The 17378-nt window shown below is 37.2% G+C and overlaps 2 protein-coding genes across 2 annotated transcripts in view; both read left to right on the top strand.

Annotated features, from left to right (window-relative positions):
- The window catches only part of LOC124639292 (protein strawberry notch), a 38333-nt gene extending 34462 nt beyond the window's left edge, over nucleotides 1–3871 (top strand). The window contains exons 24-27 of the mRNA XM_047176561.1: nucleotides 352–533; nucleotides 1009–1183; nucleotides 1981–2128; nucleotides 2740–3871. Of these exons, the coding sequence (XP_047032517.1) occupies nucleotides 352–533; nucleotides 1009–1183; nucleotides 1981–2128; nucleotides 2740–2843 (609 nt within the window). The 3' untranslated portion in view covers nucleotides 2844–3871. The remainder of the gene's footprint in view (nucleotides 1–351; nucleotides 534–1008; nucleotides 1184–1980; nucleotides 2129–2739) is intronic.
- A 1365-nt stretch (nucleotides 3872–5236) lies between these two features.
- LOC124639294 lies at nucleotides 5237–11315 on the top strand. Its single transcript, XM_047176563.1, has 3 exons — nucleotides 5237–5371; nucleotides 6616–6741; nucleotides 10617–11315. The coding sequence occupies exons 1-3, from the start codon at nucleotides 5330–5332 to the stop codon at nucleotides 10770–10772; spliced, it is 324 nt and encodes a 107-aa protein (XP_047032519.1). The 5' UTR covers nucleotides 5237–5329; the 3' UTR covers nucleotides 10773–11315.
- Nucleotides 11316–17378: the final 6063 nt, after the last annotated feature.

The following is a 17378-nucleotide window of genomic DNA, read 5'->3' as shown; positions in this document are numbered from 1 at the left end:
CACGCAGACCGGAGTCGGCTCCACCCAAAAGTGAAAGAGATCAACGTTACACCTCAAATTCAAGGCAAAAAATCAATGTTTAGCGTTCCTACACGGCGGACTACACTGTAGATACGAGTCGCGCGAAGCCTGCCATCGCGCTGACGCCACACCGCTATCATTTCGATATTATGCCCCATAATATGTAATGTCAAATTACCATCTAACGTGAGCATAGCAACAGATAGAATATTCGGAACGTGAACACAAAATATGTCGGTTTCGATATGTACAAAATAAAGGTTTTGCTAACTTACTATGTTTAATTCTACCTCGATAAAACATTCTGAGAAACAACTTTTCCTCTTATAGCGCGGCATGGACTGGGCTGAAGCCCTAGAGAAGTGGTCAGAGCTGACGGGTGCCAAGGAGGGCTTCTACGTGTCGCAGCAGGCGCGCAACAACAAGCACACCGCAGTGCTATGCGTCGCCGCCGTCAACTCGCACAAGAAGGAGAAACTCACTAAGAAGGACATCATGTTCCAGATATACAGGTCTGTGTTAGCTTCGTAGCCACGTAGCTAGCACGTAGCACATAGGGTAATTTCGTAGTCATGTAGCGTAGACTTCGTAGCCACATAGCGTAGACTTTGTAGCCACGTATCGTAGACTTCATAGTTACGTAGCGTAGGCTTTGTAGCCACATAGTTACTTCGTGTCCACATAGCGTAGACTGCGTAGTCATTTAGCGTAGACAGCGTTATCATCTAGCGTAGACTTCGTAGTAGTTACTTACCGTAGAGTTCGTAGTTACGTAGCATAGACTTCGTAGTTAGGTACGTAGCATAGACTTCGTAGTTAGGTACGTAGCCTAGACTTCGTAGCCACATAGCGTAGACTGCGTAGTCATCTAGCGTAGCCTTTGAAGCCACCTAGTGTAGACTTCGTCCACATAATTTAGTCTTTTGATTGTCTTTTTGAAATCAGCACATTAGTTTTGTGTTAATAATTGTGTACGTTTCTCCACAGGCCTAACACTGGTCTACAGCTGCGACTAGAGTCCCTAGCCGAGCTTGAGAAGAAGTACCGTCGCGTGGAGAGCAGCGAGGCGGAGGCGTGGTGGCGGCAGCAGTACACCGCCTCGCAGCGAGTCTGCAGTCACGCCTACTGGCGGGCTGTCTGCAGGAATGCTGCTGACTGCGAGGTAACACTTGTTTTCCATAGTCTGTTTTTTAATCTCGTAGACTAAATTGACACTTGCAAACTTACAAATAATGTTGCTAGCTCTTTTGTACAGTGTTGTACTTACGATACCGGTTTGTTGAATCGTAACTTTTTATCTATAATAGACGAATTTAATATTAATTCAAAGTTTTATATTTACCATTCACGTACGTACACACGGCTGCACGACGTGCTACAAACTGCCAGGGATATCTGACCACTCAAAGCCATGCGTAATCATCAAGGATAAGCCCATTATTTCAGGATGACTTATTGTAAAAAAACGATACTTGATTTTGTTAACGCTAAGTTTCGGTCGTGTCACATCACTATTTAAGAATTTGCAATAAACCGACAACACTCGTAATGTCAGTTTAGTCTTCGAGATTAAAAAACAGACTATAGTTATATCTAAAAGAAAGGAAATGCATTTCTTTCAGGCTGCATTGACCAATAGATATACCTGAAAGACTGGCAGACATATTACACTCATGGGCACAATTAAACTCGGTTTTTTTTTGACTTTACAAAAGATAAATTACGATCACATTTGATGAGAGAAAGAAAAAAAACTTAGTAAACTTGTTTATGAAAGGAATTATAACAAAAAAATATTTTTTTAATAAAAAGTATGGGAGACACTGGGGTTTTTTGCTGTTGGGCAGGGCATGTAGTTCGCAGAACAGGTGTTCCCAAAAACAATGATTTATCTTGGTATATTTTACCAATGTTTTCATGGTAATTTGCGATCGCTACTGATGATTGTCGTGTTCACAGGTGGGGCTGCGCGTGCGCACGCACCACGTGCTGGCGGGCTCGGTGCTGGCGGTGTGGGCGCGCGTGGAGGCCGTGCTGGCGCAGCGCTCCGTGCTCAACAAGATGCAGGTCGTGCGCATCAAGACCGACGACGGACTCAAGATTGTCGGTCAGTATACACTTATTATCATCACCAATCACCAATATCCAGGCTTCGGGCTGCTTTGTGTAAGTTTCGAAAACCCATAGAGCGATTTCGGCCCGACCCGGGAATCGAACCCGAGACCTCGTGCTCAGCAGCCGCGCATCGTGCATCGGAAAGCACGTAAAATGTCGGTCCTGCTTGTGATCTCTCTCCGGTCGTGTTAGATTGCCGTTCCATCGGGCTATGAGAGTAAAGGAATAGTAAGTGCACTTGTGCACAAATGCTTGTGAACTATAATATGTCCGGCACAGCTGGCTAATCTCTTTATATAAGAACAGCCGCCGTAGCCGATAATCGGCTAGGAGGACCCTGGACCTGGATCAGGCTTCAAATCCTTGAAAATCTTAATTCTATGTATTCTACGATGCACCTGAAGGTGCATTTACCTTTTTGCAGTTATTTTTTTAAAGATTCTAATCATTTTATTGCCAGCTCATAATCGATATGTATATCAATTAAAAAAAAGCGTTTTTATCACAAATGTAACTTGGCGAGTCTGCAATAAACTGTTTGAACAAACAAGATTCGTCGAATATAATGTGCTCCTCTTTTAACGTTTTTTGGCAATGTTTCAGGTACCCTGATCCCAAAGAACTGCGTGGAGCCGCTGAAGGAGGCGCTCTCGTCCGACGCAGTGTCGGTCAGCGAGCAGAAGTTCGAGCCGACCGACGTCAAGTGAACGCAACACAATAGTTCCTCTCTCTCTTTGTTTTACTCTCCGCCCGCAGGAGCTACGACTGATTAAATAACACCCTTTGAGTGTTTGACGACTTCACCCCAGGACTGTGTGCGAATATTTATTCTTATCGATGTAAGAACGACGTTACGCTTATGTCTAATTATATTTTTTTATTTCTATTGTATGAGCTGACGCTTGTGATGTTTTGTTTTAGTATTTACCATTCACCGGTTCTGTTACGACGATTTTTTTGAATCAAATTAAAATTGTGCACGTCACAAAATGTACGATAGTTAGGAGTTCTAAGGCCTATTTTTTTAACACAATAATTCCTCAAATCACGGTACGGTTGCCTCAAACATAATGTTATGTTAAAGTATTACATATCGTTAGTCAATTGGTATTGGAAGTGAGATAATAACGCACAGTCCGCCCATGATATTACTAGGCTAGTTCGCAAACACTGAAAGGGGCCGCGTTGGTTTCGAGACGACGCGAAGTAAGGTGGCGTGTTGAGGACGTCACTACGCCACTCTCTATTATAATTAGATAAATCTGCCGAATTAACTAACTTTAGCTTCTTTCGAATTCGGTTCTACTTGGTACCTAAGCCTGTTGGATTGTTGGTTGCAAACATTGGCGCTGTAATTTATGTAGTATGTATTTAATTTAATGTTCTTGCCTTTTAGATAGATTCGTGTTTGTCTTGTTGCAAACATTTGTAAATCCAAAGTATGGCTACTGCGTGATTTTTTTTGTCGAATAATATAAAATCTGTGAGTTGTTACGCGCGGTGGGCGTATGTAGTGACGTCACAACACAAGTTTAGTGAGAATGATCTAAGTGCACGAGTGCATAAGATTTAAGTACTTTACGTATATTTACTTATTCCTACTACGACCGTGAACCTCAAGCCGCTTGAGCGCTTCATATTTTTTTACAATCTATCAACTAATACGTGACCAAGTCAATATCGCGGTACATTCTTGTATACGAATTAAATGGAATTTTAATTTTTTGTACAAATATCCTAGTGTTTTATTTAATTGTTCGGTGTTATAGTTTCATTCTACTCATCTCTTGTGTCAGACAATCCGAGGATGTAACATAGTTTTAGTATAAATACTAATTAATGTATGTTTATCGGATGTTAGCATACTATATTTGTATCGAATGCACGTGCAATATTGTATTCTATGTTCCCACCATTCTGTCTAAATATGAAAATGCTGCGTCACGCGTGGCGCGAAAAAAAAGATGTTTTGATCGTAGTCAGACATGTTTCTTATGGTGATTTTAAATTATAATCGAATTGCTAGTCTGTAAATTACATTAATCGATTCGATACAATATGGAAGTCGCGGCGCTCACATTCCCAAACGTAAAAACTAGGGCTCCAATCGCTCTTCAACACAATCTAAAAGATTTTGGTTATTGGTAAGCTTATAATAACTTGCAACTTCCATATTGTTTCGAATTGATTGTAAGTATTAAATATATGTTTCAAAAAATCAAATTACTCAAAGATATTCTGTACGTATAGCTGTTATTTTACTCTCAATTAATTTGTACGGCTTATTATTAATAATGTTCCAATTAGAAGTGTCAAAACTAAATGTTCTAAGTGTTAAGAAACCTTAGAATCACTGGGAAGGTGTTAACATTGAAATATTTACAAAGACTCAATGTTGCAAACATCATGAATTAGTTTAAAATTATATATCTTAATTTTAATACCTTCCCAGTAGAGTATATTTAAGTGGATATTAATAAAAGGACACGTGAATTTAATATGTAGTTGCTATTACGCAACCATAGGTTTGTATAAAGGGTAATATCGGGACGTCTGATGGCCAAAATGGTACCATAGTGTCACTAAATCTCGTCTACATTACAAAAATAAATGTGTATATAATTTAGATATATTTTTTATTTTATTTACCCTTTGCATTACCGACAATACCCTGCTATATGCTGATATGTAATGCACACACACACAAACATTTCAAAGAATATTTTGTCGTTTTACCACAAGTTATTGCAATATTAAACGATAAGTTCGGTAAGGTAAGTAATATTCGGGGAGCGATTAGTATCACGCCTCGCATTAAAACAAAATTTGTACTGATACTCACCGCTCATCCAAGGTTTTTGACGAAGATTCAAAGCACCGACAACCATTTCCTATACTGAATGAATTATAGGCAAAAAGAAAACGATTTTGTAGTTTACCACTGTGAAAATTCAAGCGCTTGCACACGCTCCCAATTTTTTGTTAAAGTTTCCCGCGCAAAACAGCGTTTAGTTTACTTCACGCAATTCGTCTGACATTTAAAAGCGTTTAGTTGTCTGTGCTCAGATTTCTTGACAGACTTGACATTTCCGATAAAAATGTCATTTTCCCGAATGGAGGAAATGGTCGGTTTGCTCAACTCTGTTGTTTTCTTTTAGATTTTGACTAAAAAATTAATAGGTGTGACTCAAACATGACTGACAAAGAAATTTCAGTGGAGGAACTCGAGGAAACGGTGAGTCAGCGTTTTATTTACTTCCATTAATCATATAATGAAGTACAGTTAAACTCGGAGCGGAAATGTAGGTCACAGAGCCGCATCTTCCCTATAAATTATAAACTGCTGGAATGTACAGCTGGAGGGCTAAATGTAGCGGTCCTAAATCTGTATCTAGACAGACTAATATTTACTTCTACGTATGGCGATGACTCACGACATACGATTTTCTGTCATCTCGCCCATAAACATTTTGTTTACACATTCTCGTTCGATTTCTTCAAATATTTACTCAATTTTGTATGAAGTCGTCTTATCTGTAGTTGCCTTAAAATAGTACATTAGCATGCAGTGCACGCGGAGTTATTTAAAGTGATGATTCATTCACGAAATCACATAATTTCTTTCAAAAATATTAACTAAAACTATGTAGAAATAATGATGCGATATTCTAATTGTAAGGACAGTTATTGTGTTTAGTCATGTGATATGCTGAACACAATAACAACAAAAAAGCTGCCTACAACTACCTTTCCATTCACAACAGCTCAATCATTATTTAAAATGAATATTTAATGTAACACCCACATCCAAGCTATATATCCAAGCTATAAAATATTCAGTTCTTTAATTATGAAATGCATTTGGTTTGGCTCATGTCCATCTGTGTATGCCCAAATTCTCCATTTGCATAATTTAGGCTCTATATTGGGGAAGTGGGCTGCCTTGAATGTTACTTTAGACTAAATAGCATTGCTCTAATTTCATAGGTAATTCTATTGATATAAATTGATAGCTTTGATTATTAAAAACATTTGATAATTTAAGTAGCCAATTTTCTGCCGATTTTAACTATCAGTTCATCATGCTTCACCAGTAGATCGAATAAACAGTTAAGTAATATAACTATCACCATTGTAAATTCTAGTCAATTATCAAAAAAGTGTAAACTTCAAACAAGTTTATATCTCATTGAAGTTTGCCTCTCAACTGTAATGCTACTGCTCCATCTGCGTTAGCGTTAACGTTAATGTCAATGGCCAACTACACGTTACTTAGGGCATTAAAAATGCGCGTTGGCTACACTTAAACCGACACCCGAGTTATCGCTTAACATTTAATGCTATTAATAATGCCATTTGTATAAAATGACATTAAAACGTTGGCCACATCTATGCAACGCCACAATTTTACGTGTTAAGACGCAGATGGAGCAGGAGCATAAGAGTAAGAGACTAAGACTTGATTCTTCTGGCTGGCAGGTGAAGCGCACAGACGAACAGCTGGACATGATGGAGTGGAAGATGGACAGCGTCGAGAAGGAGCTGGTGGCGCCCATCAACACGCAGGACATGTGTATCATGCACCTGCTCAAGTCCGTCTCCGAGGTGAGAGCGGACACACAACAATTAATATAAATTATGTATACATGACAAAATTATTATTTCTGATTGATGCTTTCTTGACATTCTTATATCGGAATAGGTAGATCAGGGAAGTAATAATAAGAATTTCCTTCGTATTTTTTTGGAGTTTATTTTAGTTAAAAAGAGCTGAGGTAAAAATCTTATATTTATTTTACAATACACCATTAGTTTTTCCTATAAAGGCAATATTTTAAAATACAAAACAAACTAGCCTTGCATACTCAACAAGCTATTTAAACTATGAGTATTTTACTATGCAGTGTATTTCAATGGAAAACTTTAACTAGGGCAGTTGATTTAATTAGCGCGCATAACATTAGAATTATTTCAAGTTTATGCTAATGGATAGAGTAAACTGTGGGTACTAACAATTATAGCAGGGTTACAAAAAAATTAAGGCCAGTGCAGATCTAGTGAAGCGCAATGCCGAGTATTTTTTCGCACAAAAAACGGCGCGGCAATTTCATTAGAGGCGGAAATAAACAAGCGTTTGATTATACTTCGAAAATCTCAGAATACTTTATGCGAAACTTGCGAAACAGCACTTTTTGAACTTTAAAGAAAAAAGATACACGCCGTAGAACGCTATAGAACGCCCTTTCTTTGCGTTTTGGCTAGATTATTCGATAATAAGACTCTAGACAGTATCAATTTAAATGTAAGGTACTCGTTCAAATTGCGTCGATCAATAAATAATATGAAAATTGATTGCCTATTAAATTGGTAATGATAGCCTATGGCGTTGTCGCAGATTGCATCGTGCATTTACATAGTCAGTGTAGCGGATGATTGCTATATGACTCATATAAAGGTGTGAACACGTTGTTACAGTACAAATGTGGTCAGAAAAACAACTGTAGAATATTTACGAGTGACATAAGTAAGGAATAACTCCGGAAAAACTACAGTAAATTAGGACGATTCTTAAGCTTTCATTAATCCTGCGGTTTTTTTGGTAATTTTCATAAATAAAACAAAGAAGACCTCTTAGGATCTTTTGTTTCCATCCTCCGAGCCTTTTCCCAAGCATGTTGGGGTCGGCTTCCAGTCTAACCGGATTCAGCTGAGTACCAGTGTTTTACAAGAAGCGACTGCCTATCTGACCTCCTCAACCCAGTTACCCGGGCAACCCGATACCCCTTGGTTAGACTGGTGTCAGACTTACTGGCTTCTGACTACCCGTAACGACTGCCAAGGATGTTCAATGACAGCCGGGACCTACAGTTTAAGAGGACGAATTGGAATTTTTGGCGCCAAGGATGTCAATTTTTCTCAGTAAATACAAAACGGATCAAAATACAACTTGGTTACCTGAAAGTTCATGATATAAGCCTTATTTTGTTAGTTGTAGAAACATGATTAGGTAACTTTTATAACAGAGAAAAATATATCAAACATACCTCTTTTTAAAAAGAGATTCACATATTATGGGCAAACGGGACCGATTTAAGCCTCTTAACTTTTTTAGTAGTTGAGTATATACATACTCTTTAAAATGGTAATAGGAATTTTTATTAAATTATCATTTCTAAATATTAAAATTACAAAACCATTTTGTCGCTTACGACTTTTAGTTATAAGCTAGCGCGCGTATTGTTATCCTCGCCCCGCTCAGACGCTCCGACCCCTTTTGGCGCCTTAGATGCGCGTGCCGGTTATGGAATTATTGTTGACCACTTCCTCGCCTTAACGTGCCATCCGAAACACAGTTCATGGTGTCTAAGATATAGGATCTTTTGTTTGTTAACATTAAAACACTCGAGTGTCATCCATCATTCATATAAGATACCGCGATGACTAACACGAAACTTAACAAGAATTGAAAACCCTCTTGTTTCGAAGGCGGTTGAAACAAATGAATGCTTCTACACATCCATGTGTGACACACATTCCTGCTCATGACGTCATGTGACTAACAATAGGCTGTCTGTCCACTCGCTGATAGAATCGTGACCAACTCGTCACATCTACGTACGTTTGAGTGAGGTTGTTTTGACGCAGACTATTATGTTAACTACTGTTTATTGACACAATGAGCTTACAATTACTTAATAGCGCAGGAAAAGGACAGTGTTTACGAAATTGTAGTATGATAACTATGATAAGTCTGATCGGATCATTGAACTTTGCCTTATAAAATTAGAAAGTCTGTAGAAATAAGGATCCCGAGAGATCCTTTTATGAATATTTTACTATTGCTAAGTAGTTTCAGTATTTTTTTGGGAAAAATTGCTTTAAAGTATGAAGCTTTGAAGATGAAGCTTACGTTTGAATTTAAAGGCTCTGAAATTGCGTCTCTCTCTTAAATTAAGCCACAGCACTTTATAGAAACGTAAAAATGAAATTAATTGTGTACTTGTATTTTTAATATGTACTGCACTTTTCCTGTAGTTCCTATAATAATATGTATTGTATAACTATGTATACGCCCACTAATGCAGCGATCGGTCAACACTATAGAAGATGATATGTATGTATAAATATAATATTTATTTTTCAGCCGATGCGTTAGTGTTGTGACAGGTCAGATTACTGATTATACGGTCATGTTGCTTATGGCTTGTTGTTTTTCTATTATCACAGTTATATTACATATAATTGTAATTATTTTAATTTGTTAAGTATGTTGCAATGGGTGTCCCATTTATATAATATTTAAAGGGTAAAATAGGGGTGGTTGAGAAAGATGAATTAATGTGTTATTTTATATATCTAAGATACACTCGTATGTTTTATGTTGCCACAACTTCGTCGAAGTTTCAATAGATATAGCTTAACAAGAGCCCAAAGAAATAAAACAGAACATCCGCTTTAAAAAAGCTCATGCTGCAAAAAAACGGAAGTATTCAATAACTACTTGACCTATTTCACTCATTGCAACAGTACCTACAAAAATAGTTCAAAAGCTTCAAATCGATATCCTGAACCGAAAACCGACAAGCCAGAAGGTCATGCTTATCGATATATAGCTGTCGGCCGGGCTCGGCTGTGGTACCAAGTCGGAGCCTGGCGCAAAGCCTCAGAAGTCGGGGCCGCTTACGGCTTGAACAATGTGCGCTGACTTTCGTGTCGCCACAACGATATGCGTCTGATTAGATGGGGTGGTGCGTAACTGCAAAGGATTTTGTCAAAATAAGGGGATCAGGTACTAAAATAAAAGTGTTTATGAACAAATATAGACAGAAAATAAGGGATAAGAGGTTATATGAATTGTCGATTTATGCTTCTGTGCACTACCAAGTCTGTTACTTCGATTGACTTCTTCGAATACTTATAAAAATCAAGTCACGTTTTATTGGTTCCAAGAATTAGTAATTTTGCTTTGTCATATTTTTTCTTTGCAGTTACGCAGTGTCTCGTGTAATACAATAGATGATATTCATGTATATGTTATGTCTACTGTCCAGCTTACGTTCTATGATTTGTTTTATCTTCTCTACTGTTCGTTACTTCTTGTTCACGAAGCCATCAGGATACTTCAGATATGGGACACCATACTCATGCCATTAGTCGTTTTCTTTCTATCTTGTGTTGAATTGACGCAGACAAAAATATTTTAACTAGGAAGAAGTAGAAAATGATCAATTGGTATAAACAAATATTTGATAAAATGTTGGTCAAAGATTCAGATGAAAGTGTTTTTTGTCTGTGTCATTTCTGTTATAATAGTAAGTCAACTCCGACTAACAAAATAAACCTACGATTACGTGATCCTTCAACAATGTAGACTAAACGTTCAACATTATTTAACTCCTAAAGATTAGTTACATTCGCTAGTGTTAGCCGGAGCTGACCTACGCATCATGTTCGCGTGTAACGCTAGTGTCGGCACACAGGTGCGGTCGGACTACCAGCAGCTACGGCGTGAGCTGGTGGAGGTGCAGGCTCTGCAGCGAGAGCTCTCCTCGAGGCTGCGCACCCAGCTGAGGTTGGTCCACGGCAAGTTCGCGCGACTCCGGCAGCGCCTCGCCGCCGCCTCCCCACCGCGCTGAACACGCAACCACTCTCAACCCTCTCATGTCTTACAAATCTTTAGTGACGGACACCTGGGTCGGACTTAGAAATTTCTGTGAATCCTTCTTTTCGAACGAAGAAAAATGGAAATTATGCACCCAAAAGGGTGATGCGAGTAATGAAATTCGAAAAAAAATCTTGAATTGTCGTTTAGTTCTGACTAGATGAAGTATGGTTATGGTTATGGAAATTTGTAAAAATATTACTTGTCCCATAACGTGGGATGTTTTCTATGTTATTATTAAATTGTAATATGTAATTGCTTTTCGATGTTGAGTTTTGTGTTTATATATTGTATTTTTACGGAGTTGTGTCGACTGTTTTGATATATATTTTTATAGGTAGTTGTCTGGGCCTAATTAATGTTTGTTTTGATTCGATGTGCAATATTTTTGTATTCTAAAATTGTTACAAATGTCTAAAATGTTAAAAAAATATATTCTAAATTATGAAGTAACTCCAAAATCCTGTTGAGATGTTCGTGAAGACATGAGAGGCCTTGCCTCCTGAAGCTATCTACTTAAAGTGATTAGTATCATTAGTGCCCTATAGTATAGTTTGAGGTAATCGTAACTATGTGCCAACATACCCTAGATGTACCTTACGATAAGCACGACGGCACTTACTGTCTTGATCTCACACCGACGCAGCGGCGATGTCGAACGAACACTTATTTTTTCGACGAATAATTTTAAATAATATTTGCCTTTTTTGCAGTAAATTAATAAGTAACTTTTAACTTCACTTGAAAGTTTGGTAAAATCTCTCATTGAAAACAATAGTTTAATGCATATTTATGAGTGAACTTGCGTTCGAAAGTGGCCTACGGGTCATAATTTCTGTCCTACTAATTTTTACAAGTTACCTTTGTGAGAGACAGACATCGCCGCGCGTCATACTAGTCCATAACCGTTTAGTTACTGTTAGAGTCAATAGTTTGTGTGTTTGTTCGTAGTAAGTCGGTGCTAAGAGACGAAATGTACGTGTTGTGGAGATAAAAGAGTTAAAACCAGCTAGAAATCAGTAACCCAAAAAAGGGGATATAGAAAACTACTATTAAGAAAAAAAGTTGTGGTAACGAAGAAATTATAAAATTATCAATTTTGGTGTAAGTGATATTTAAATCTCGAAAATGTCTAAATTAATTTTGGTAGATAGGTTTTCTCCTGGTTTTTCTAAAAAGAGGTTTTACTATCGAGTCAGTTTGTACGAAGGATTTAGGTAAATATGTCGGGTATGAGAGAAATGTTAAGAATGGTTGATCCAAACACTCGTGGATAGCAATATTTGACCTTAGAATCAAATTACGAGGTCTGGCTGGAACGAATTTAAACACGAGTGCTAAACGAATAATGATAATAATGTAGTTGAATTTTAGTACATTTTTGTTGACTCTTTCTTAATTTTTGAGGCTTTGCATCGATTTTCATTCACAGGGAGGAGACGACATTTAGATTAAAGGACAATGCTATTCTTTGTATGGAAGTTGGGCTCAAGTGTTGCCCACAGTAACTGCATAGTGTATTATGTTCCATAGGCTTATATTAGGTCCCAGACCAAAGCATTTTGAAATCTATCCTGGGAGTCTTGAGAAAAAATGGTTTGACTCTTATTCAATATTACATAAAATAAGCTTACGAACTCTTAACTATTCCACTTTTATTACCTTAATTGAAATGAATTATATTCATTGACAAATACGAGGGATTGTACACGACAACTTTTTTTTAACCGACTTCCAAAAATGGAGGAGGTTCTTAATTCATTTGTATTCTTTTTACGTTTGTACGTGCATAACTCCCTCGCTTACCAACCGATTTCAACAATTATTTTATTGTTTGAAAGGGCTTACTTCCTTTGTCATCCGGCCCAGGGTCTGGTGATGGAATCTCTAAAAAAATCGGGAGCGACTCTCGAAAATTGTAGACATATATCGAGTAAAACCTTGTCATTCGGGTATATGTCTCAGACACCACAAAACAGTGGAGGTTAAGATCTGACCTGACAATGGAGACGACAGAGAGACGAGGGAACTCCTCAACGTATCTACTAACTACCTCATGTTTGAGCTTATTTTATTCGTCTTGATAAGATTTTTCTAGAAGATAGCTCTTAGCGCAGGCGCCTTGTAGATTTAAACCGTAAATTCAAAAATATTGCGGTAATTGCCTTTTTTTCAGAAAATCATTGTCAGTTCTTATTAGAATCCAACGCTTTTAGAATTTATCTGAAAATTACAGTAAAAAAAAATAACCCATTCCAACATTTTCCAGTACTGGATCCTGACAGCGAGATCCTGAGCATTCAGATTGACTATATACATATGAGTAAGACTTATTTTTCAGAAAAGTCTTATCAGATTAATTTCTCGGGACCCCTGGGACCGATTTCAAAAATATTTTGATTTCTTGTTAAGAGTGAAGTAAAGAACCTATTTTGACCACTCCCACTACTGGCCAAATGCCATAGGCTTTGTAAACAGACTGTTCATGTGGAACATTTAAACCGGTTTTCCTCGGGACCCCTGGGTCCGATTTCAAAAATATTTTGATTTCTTGTTAAGAGTGAAGTAAAAAACCTATTTCAATCACTCCCACTACTGGGCAAATGGCACAGGCTTTGTAAAACGACTGTTCATGTGGAATATTAGAAACGGTTTTTCACCCGGACCCCAGGGACCGATTTCAAAAATATTTTAATTTCATGTTAAGAGTGAAGTAAAGAACGTACTTTGACCACTCCTACTACTGGGCAAATGCCAAAGACTTTGTTAAGTGACTATCTAAGGAGAACATTTCAACCGGTTTTTCTCGGGACCCCTGGGACCGATTTCAAAAATATTTTGATTTCTTGTTAAGAGTGAAGTAAAGAACCTATTTTGACCACTCCCACTACTGGCCAAATGCCATAGGCTTTGTAAACAGACTGTTCATGTGGAACATTTAAACCGGTTTTCCTCGGGACCCCTGGGTCCGATTTCAAAAATATTTTGATTTCTTGTTAAGAGTGAAGTAAAAAACCTATTTCAATCACTCCCACTACTGGGCAAATGGCACAGGCTTTGTAAAACGACTGTTCATGTGGAATATTAGAAACGGTTTTTCACCCGGACCCCAGGGACCGATTTCAAAAATATTTTAATTTCATGTTAAGAGTGAAGTAAAGAACGTACTTTGACCACTCCTACTACTGGGCAAATGCCAAAGACTTTGTTAAGTGACTATCTAAGGAGAACATTTCAACCGGTTTTTCTCGGGACCCCTGGGACCGATTTTAAAAATATTTTAATTTCATGTTAAAAGTGAAGTAAGGAACCTATTTCAATCACTCCCACTACTGGGCAAATGACACAGGCTTTGTAAAGCGACTGTTCATGTGGAATATTAGAACCGGTTTTTCTCACGACCCCAGGGACCGATTTCAAAAATATTTGGATTTCATGTTAAGAGTGAAGTAAAGAACCTATTTTGACCACTCCCACTACTGGGCAAATGCCAAAGACTTTGTTAAGTGACTATCTAAGGAGAACATTTGAACCGGTTTTTCTCGGGACCCTTGAGACCGATTTCAAAAATATTTTAATTTCGTGTTAAGAGTGAAGTAAAGAATCTATTCCAACCACTCCTACTACTGGGCAAATGGCTCAGGCCTCGTAAAGTGACTCTTCATGGAGAATATTTGAACCGGTTTTCCTCGGGACCCCAGGGAGCGATTTCAAAAATATTTGCATTACGTGTTCAGAGTGCACTAAGGAACACCCTGGAACTACTCCCATTGCTGGGCAAACTATGAGCCCAGACCCTGGCATTGTCCTTACAGCACTATTTCCATAGTCACACAAAGTTTTATAAAATATAGTGATATCCATTTTGACCGCACCTCCCCTTAAGGTACGATTTTCACTATTACTTATTATAGACTAAGGGTCTAAGTACCAATGTCGTCTCCTGACTTAATATGCATGTTATTTAGCTAAATCATTCGATTTATCATCGATAATCTAATATAAATTATCGATTATGCTTGTATACGTACCATATTTAGATTTTCCAGTATGTTTTAAAGTCATCCCAAATATTCGTGCAGCATATAAAAAACTAAGAAATTTTGAGAAAATACAAATTTTGCCACATAAGGTTTGGATATTTGGTGTGTAACAGCTTTCATGATTTATCCATTTGTTAAAAATATTGTTTTGCTTATCCACATTTTCTAAAATATGCTATTTCTTTTTTTTTATTTATTGTGTAGGCCCCAGCGTTATTGCAAGTAAACCACGAAAAGTTTCACTAAAACTAAATATCTCTTTTAGATCGTTAATTGATTGTATTGTCTACGTTTTTTTTTTTTAAAAATATATCAATATTAGCTTATTATAGTTCGGCCATTCAGAGAATGCGTTCCTGACACGTCGCGATTGAACTGACGACGTAATAACATTCATTGATTATTGATATAATAATGTTGTTTTAATGCTCCTCAATTGTTAAAACGGTAAACAACCAGCAAAAATATTTTTATCGTAACTGCAACGCCATTGCAAAGTTACGTCGTCAGTTCAATCGCGACGTGTCAGGAACGCATTCTCTGAATGGCCGAACTATAGATACGATGGGGCCTACACGATTTCAGCAATTTATTTTTTCTATCGAACATTTTAATATAATCTTTTTTAAAGGTTCATTCCCAAGAGGAGTTCTTTTCATTTTCATAAATAAGACTGTCAACGTCTTCGGGCGTAATATCTCAGTTAGTAGTGTAAGTACTGTCAGCAATATAATTCACAATTTTAGCAAATTATCGCACATATCAAGCACTCGCATGTTTTTATCGTAACACGTTTAATTATTGCTCTAGTTAGGACGGTGGGTACGAAAAGGGTTTTGCGTTCAAAGAGCTCCTGTCAAGAGAATAGGGATGGGAACACTTTGAACGTGAAGTATCGATATTTTTGTCCGTTTGCCAGATGAGGGCTTTTAAAATTACGAAAAAGTATTATTATTTCTTTAGATCAAAAATCTTTATTTACACCCTAAAATAATTGCTTAAATTTTTAAGTAAGTCATGCTCAAATGTTAGAATAAAAATTAAATTCGAAGCTCTCATCTAGCGAACGTTCAGCTCACCTAAAATTAGTCAAAATACTAGTTGTAGTTTAAGAAAAAATACATGTCTGATACTATGTCTAAGTAATGTCTAAATTACCAAGTATACCTGATTTATCTAGACTAGATTAGTTATAGACTCAATATGGTTTTTGATATAGTTTTACAATAAAGGGAAGAGGGATCGGACGTAAACAGTAAATTGAGGATAGAGATGGGAATGTCGATATCGATAGATTTACCTATCACTTCTTTTATTAATAAAATAGAGCACTAAATAATACTCATTCTAATATATATAAGTATTTTCTAATCTATCATCGACGATTTGAAGACATTGGATTGGTTTAAAGTCATGTTTGAGTTAATCTATCGATATCGACAATCAGAACACACAATAGCCAGTGGTAATTATCTTGGAATCCAAAATACGCAGTAATTGACTAGCGGGTCGCAGTTGTGTTAGTTTAGCTGTTGATTAGAACTCACTAGTGTCAGTGTTGTTAACGACTTCTAAAGTCTTTAGGATCTTTATTGCATGTCTTGTTTTGTTTTGAAGGATTTTATTTTGACTGCAAGGCTCCTTGCATAAAGGATACTGCATTAAACATCTGGTTTAGTTATGTGTAGGTACATTACACAAGTTTGAGGTCGGTATGCAACGGATAGTTTCTACTACAAGCAAGCTCTATATTGGCTACTTACACAGTTCAAACTTGGCTTAAAGCAAATGGTAGTTTTGCTGCGTACTTATTTAACAAGTCAAATAGCGCTTTCCTTGCAGAAAAAGTAGTTCTGTAGCAGTATCTTGAAGTTTAGAACCATGATTTACAAGAGCCATAGAAATATTATGCTCACTAAACACCTGGTTTCTTCACAAAGCGAATTAGGTCCGAATTCACCGACAGCATAAACGTCTTTTTTTTTTTTTTCAAAACCACTGTTCCTTTTAAATTGAACGTGGAAATTCATAGTTAACAGAGAACTGACTTTTATGTTGTCGGTGAACTTGGGCCTTGTTTTAACAGTTCACAATAAAGCCTATTAATTCTTAATCTAGAATTAAAGCAATGCAATGATTACATAGAAGCAGACTAGAAGTTATTTTTCTATGCATCGTACTTCACCGCTAGAGGTAACGTCCGCACTAAGCACCATGTATTCCTATGAACAGTCGCGTTGTGATTATCTATATTGCTCTATATTTCTTGGACCTAGAGAATATATCAGATCTATCCTGCCGAAGTAAAAAGTCGGGGGAAACATGCCTGAATGAGAAAGAGCGAATATGACCAGAAGAGTGATTTTGTCGAGATTCGGATAGGGTTCTTACAATCGTTTGATGAAATTCATTGAATGTTTGAGGAATTAAGGAAAAAGAGAAAGATTTCTAGAGAGTGGTCATTATAAAGATAGTTGGTAAATTCTCTAGGTCTAAATTATTCTCTGGTTGTATTTATGACGCATGCGCACAGCGCT

The sequence above is a fragment of the Helicoverpa zea genome, chromosome 19 (genome assembly GCF_022581195.2).
Source record: "Helicoverpa zea isolate HzStark_Cry1AcR chromosome 19, ilHelZeax1.1, whole genome shotgun sequence".
Classification (NCBI taxonomy): domain Eukaryota; kingdom Metazoa; phylum Arthropoda; class Insecta; order Lepidoptera; family Noctuidae; genus Helicoverpa; species Helicoverpa zea.
This window is presented reverse-complemented; position numbering and strand designations above follow the sequence as displayed.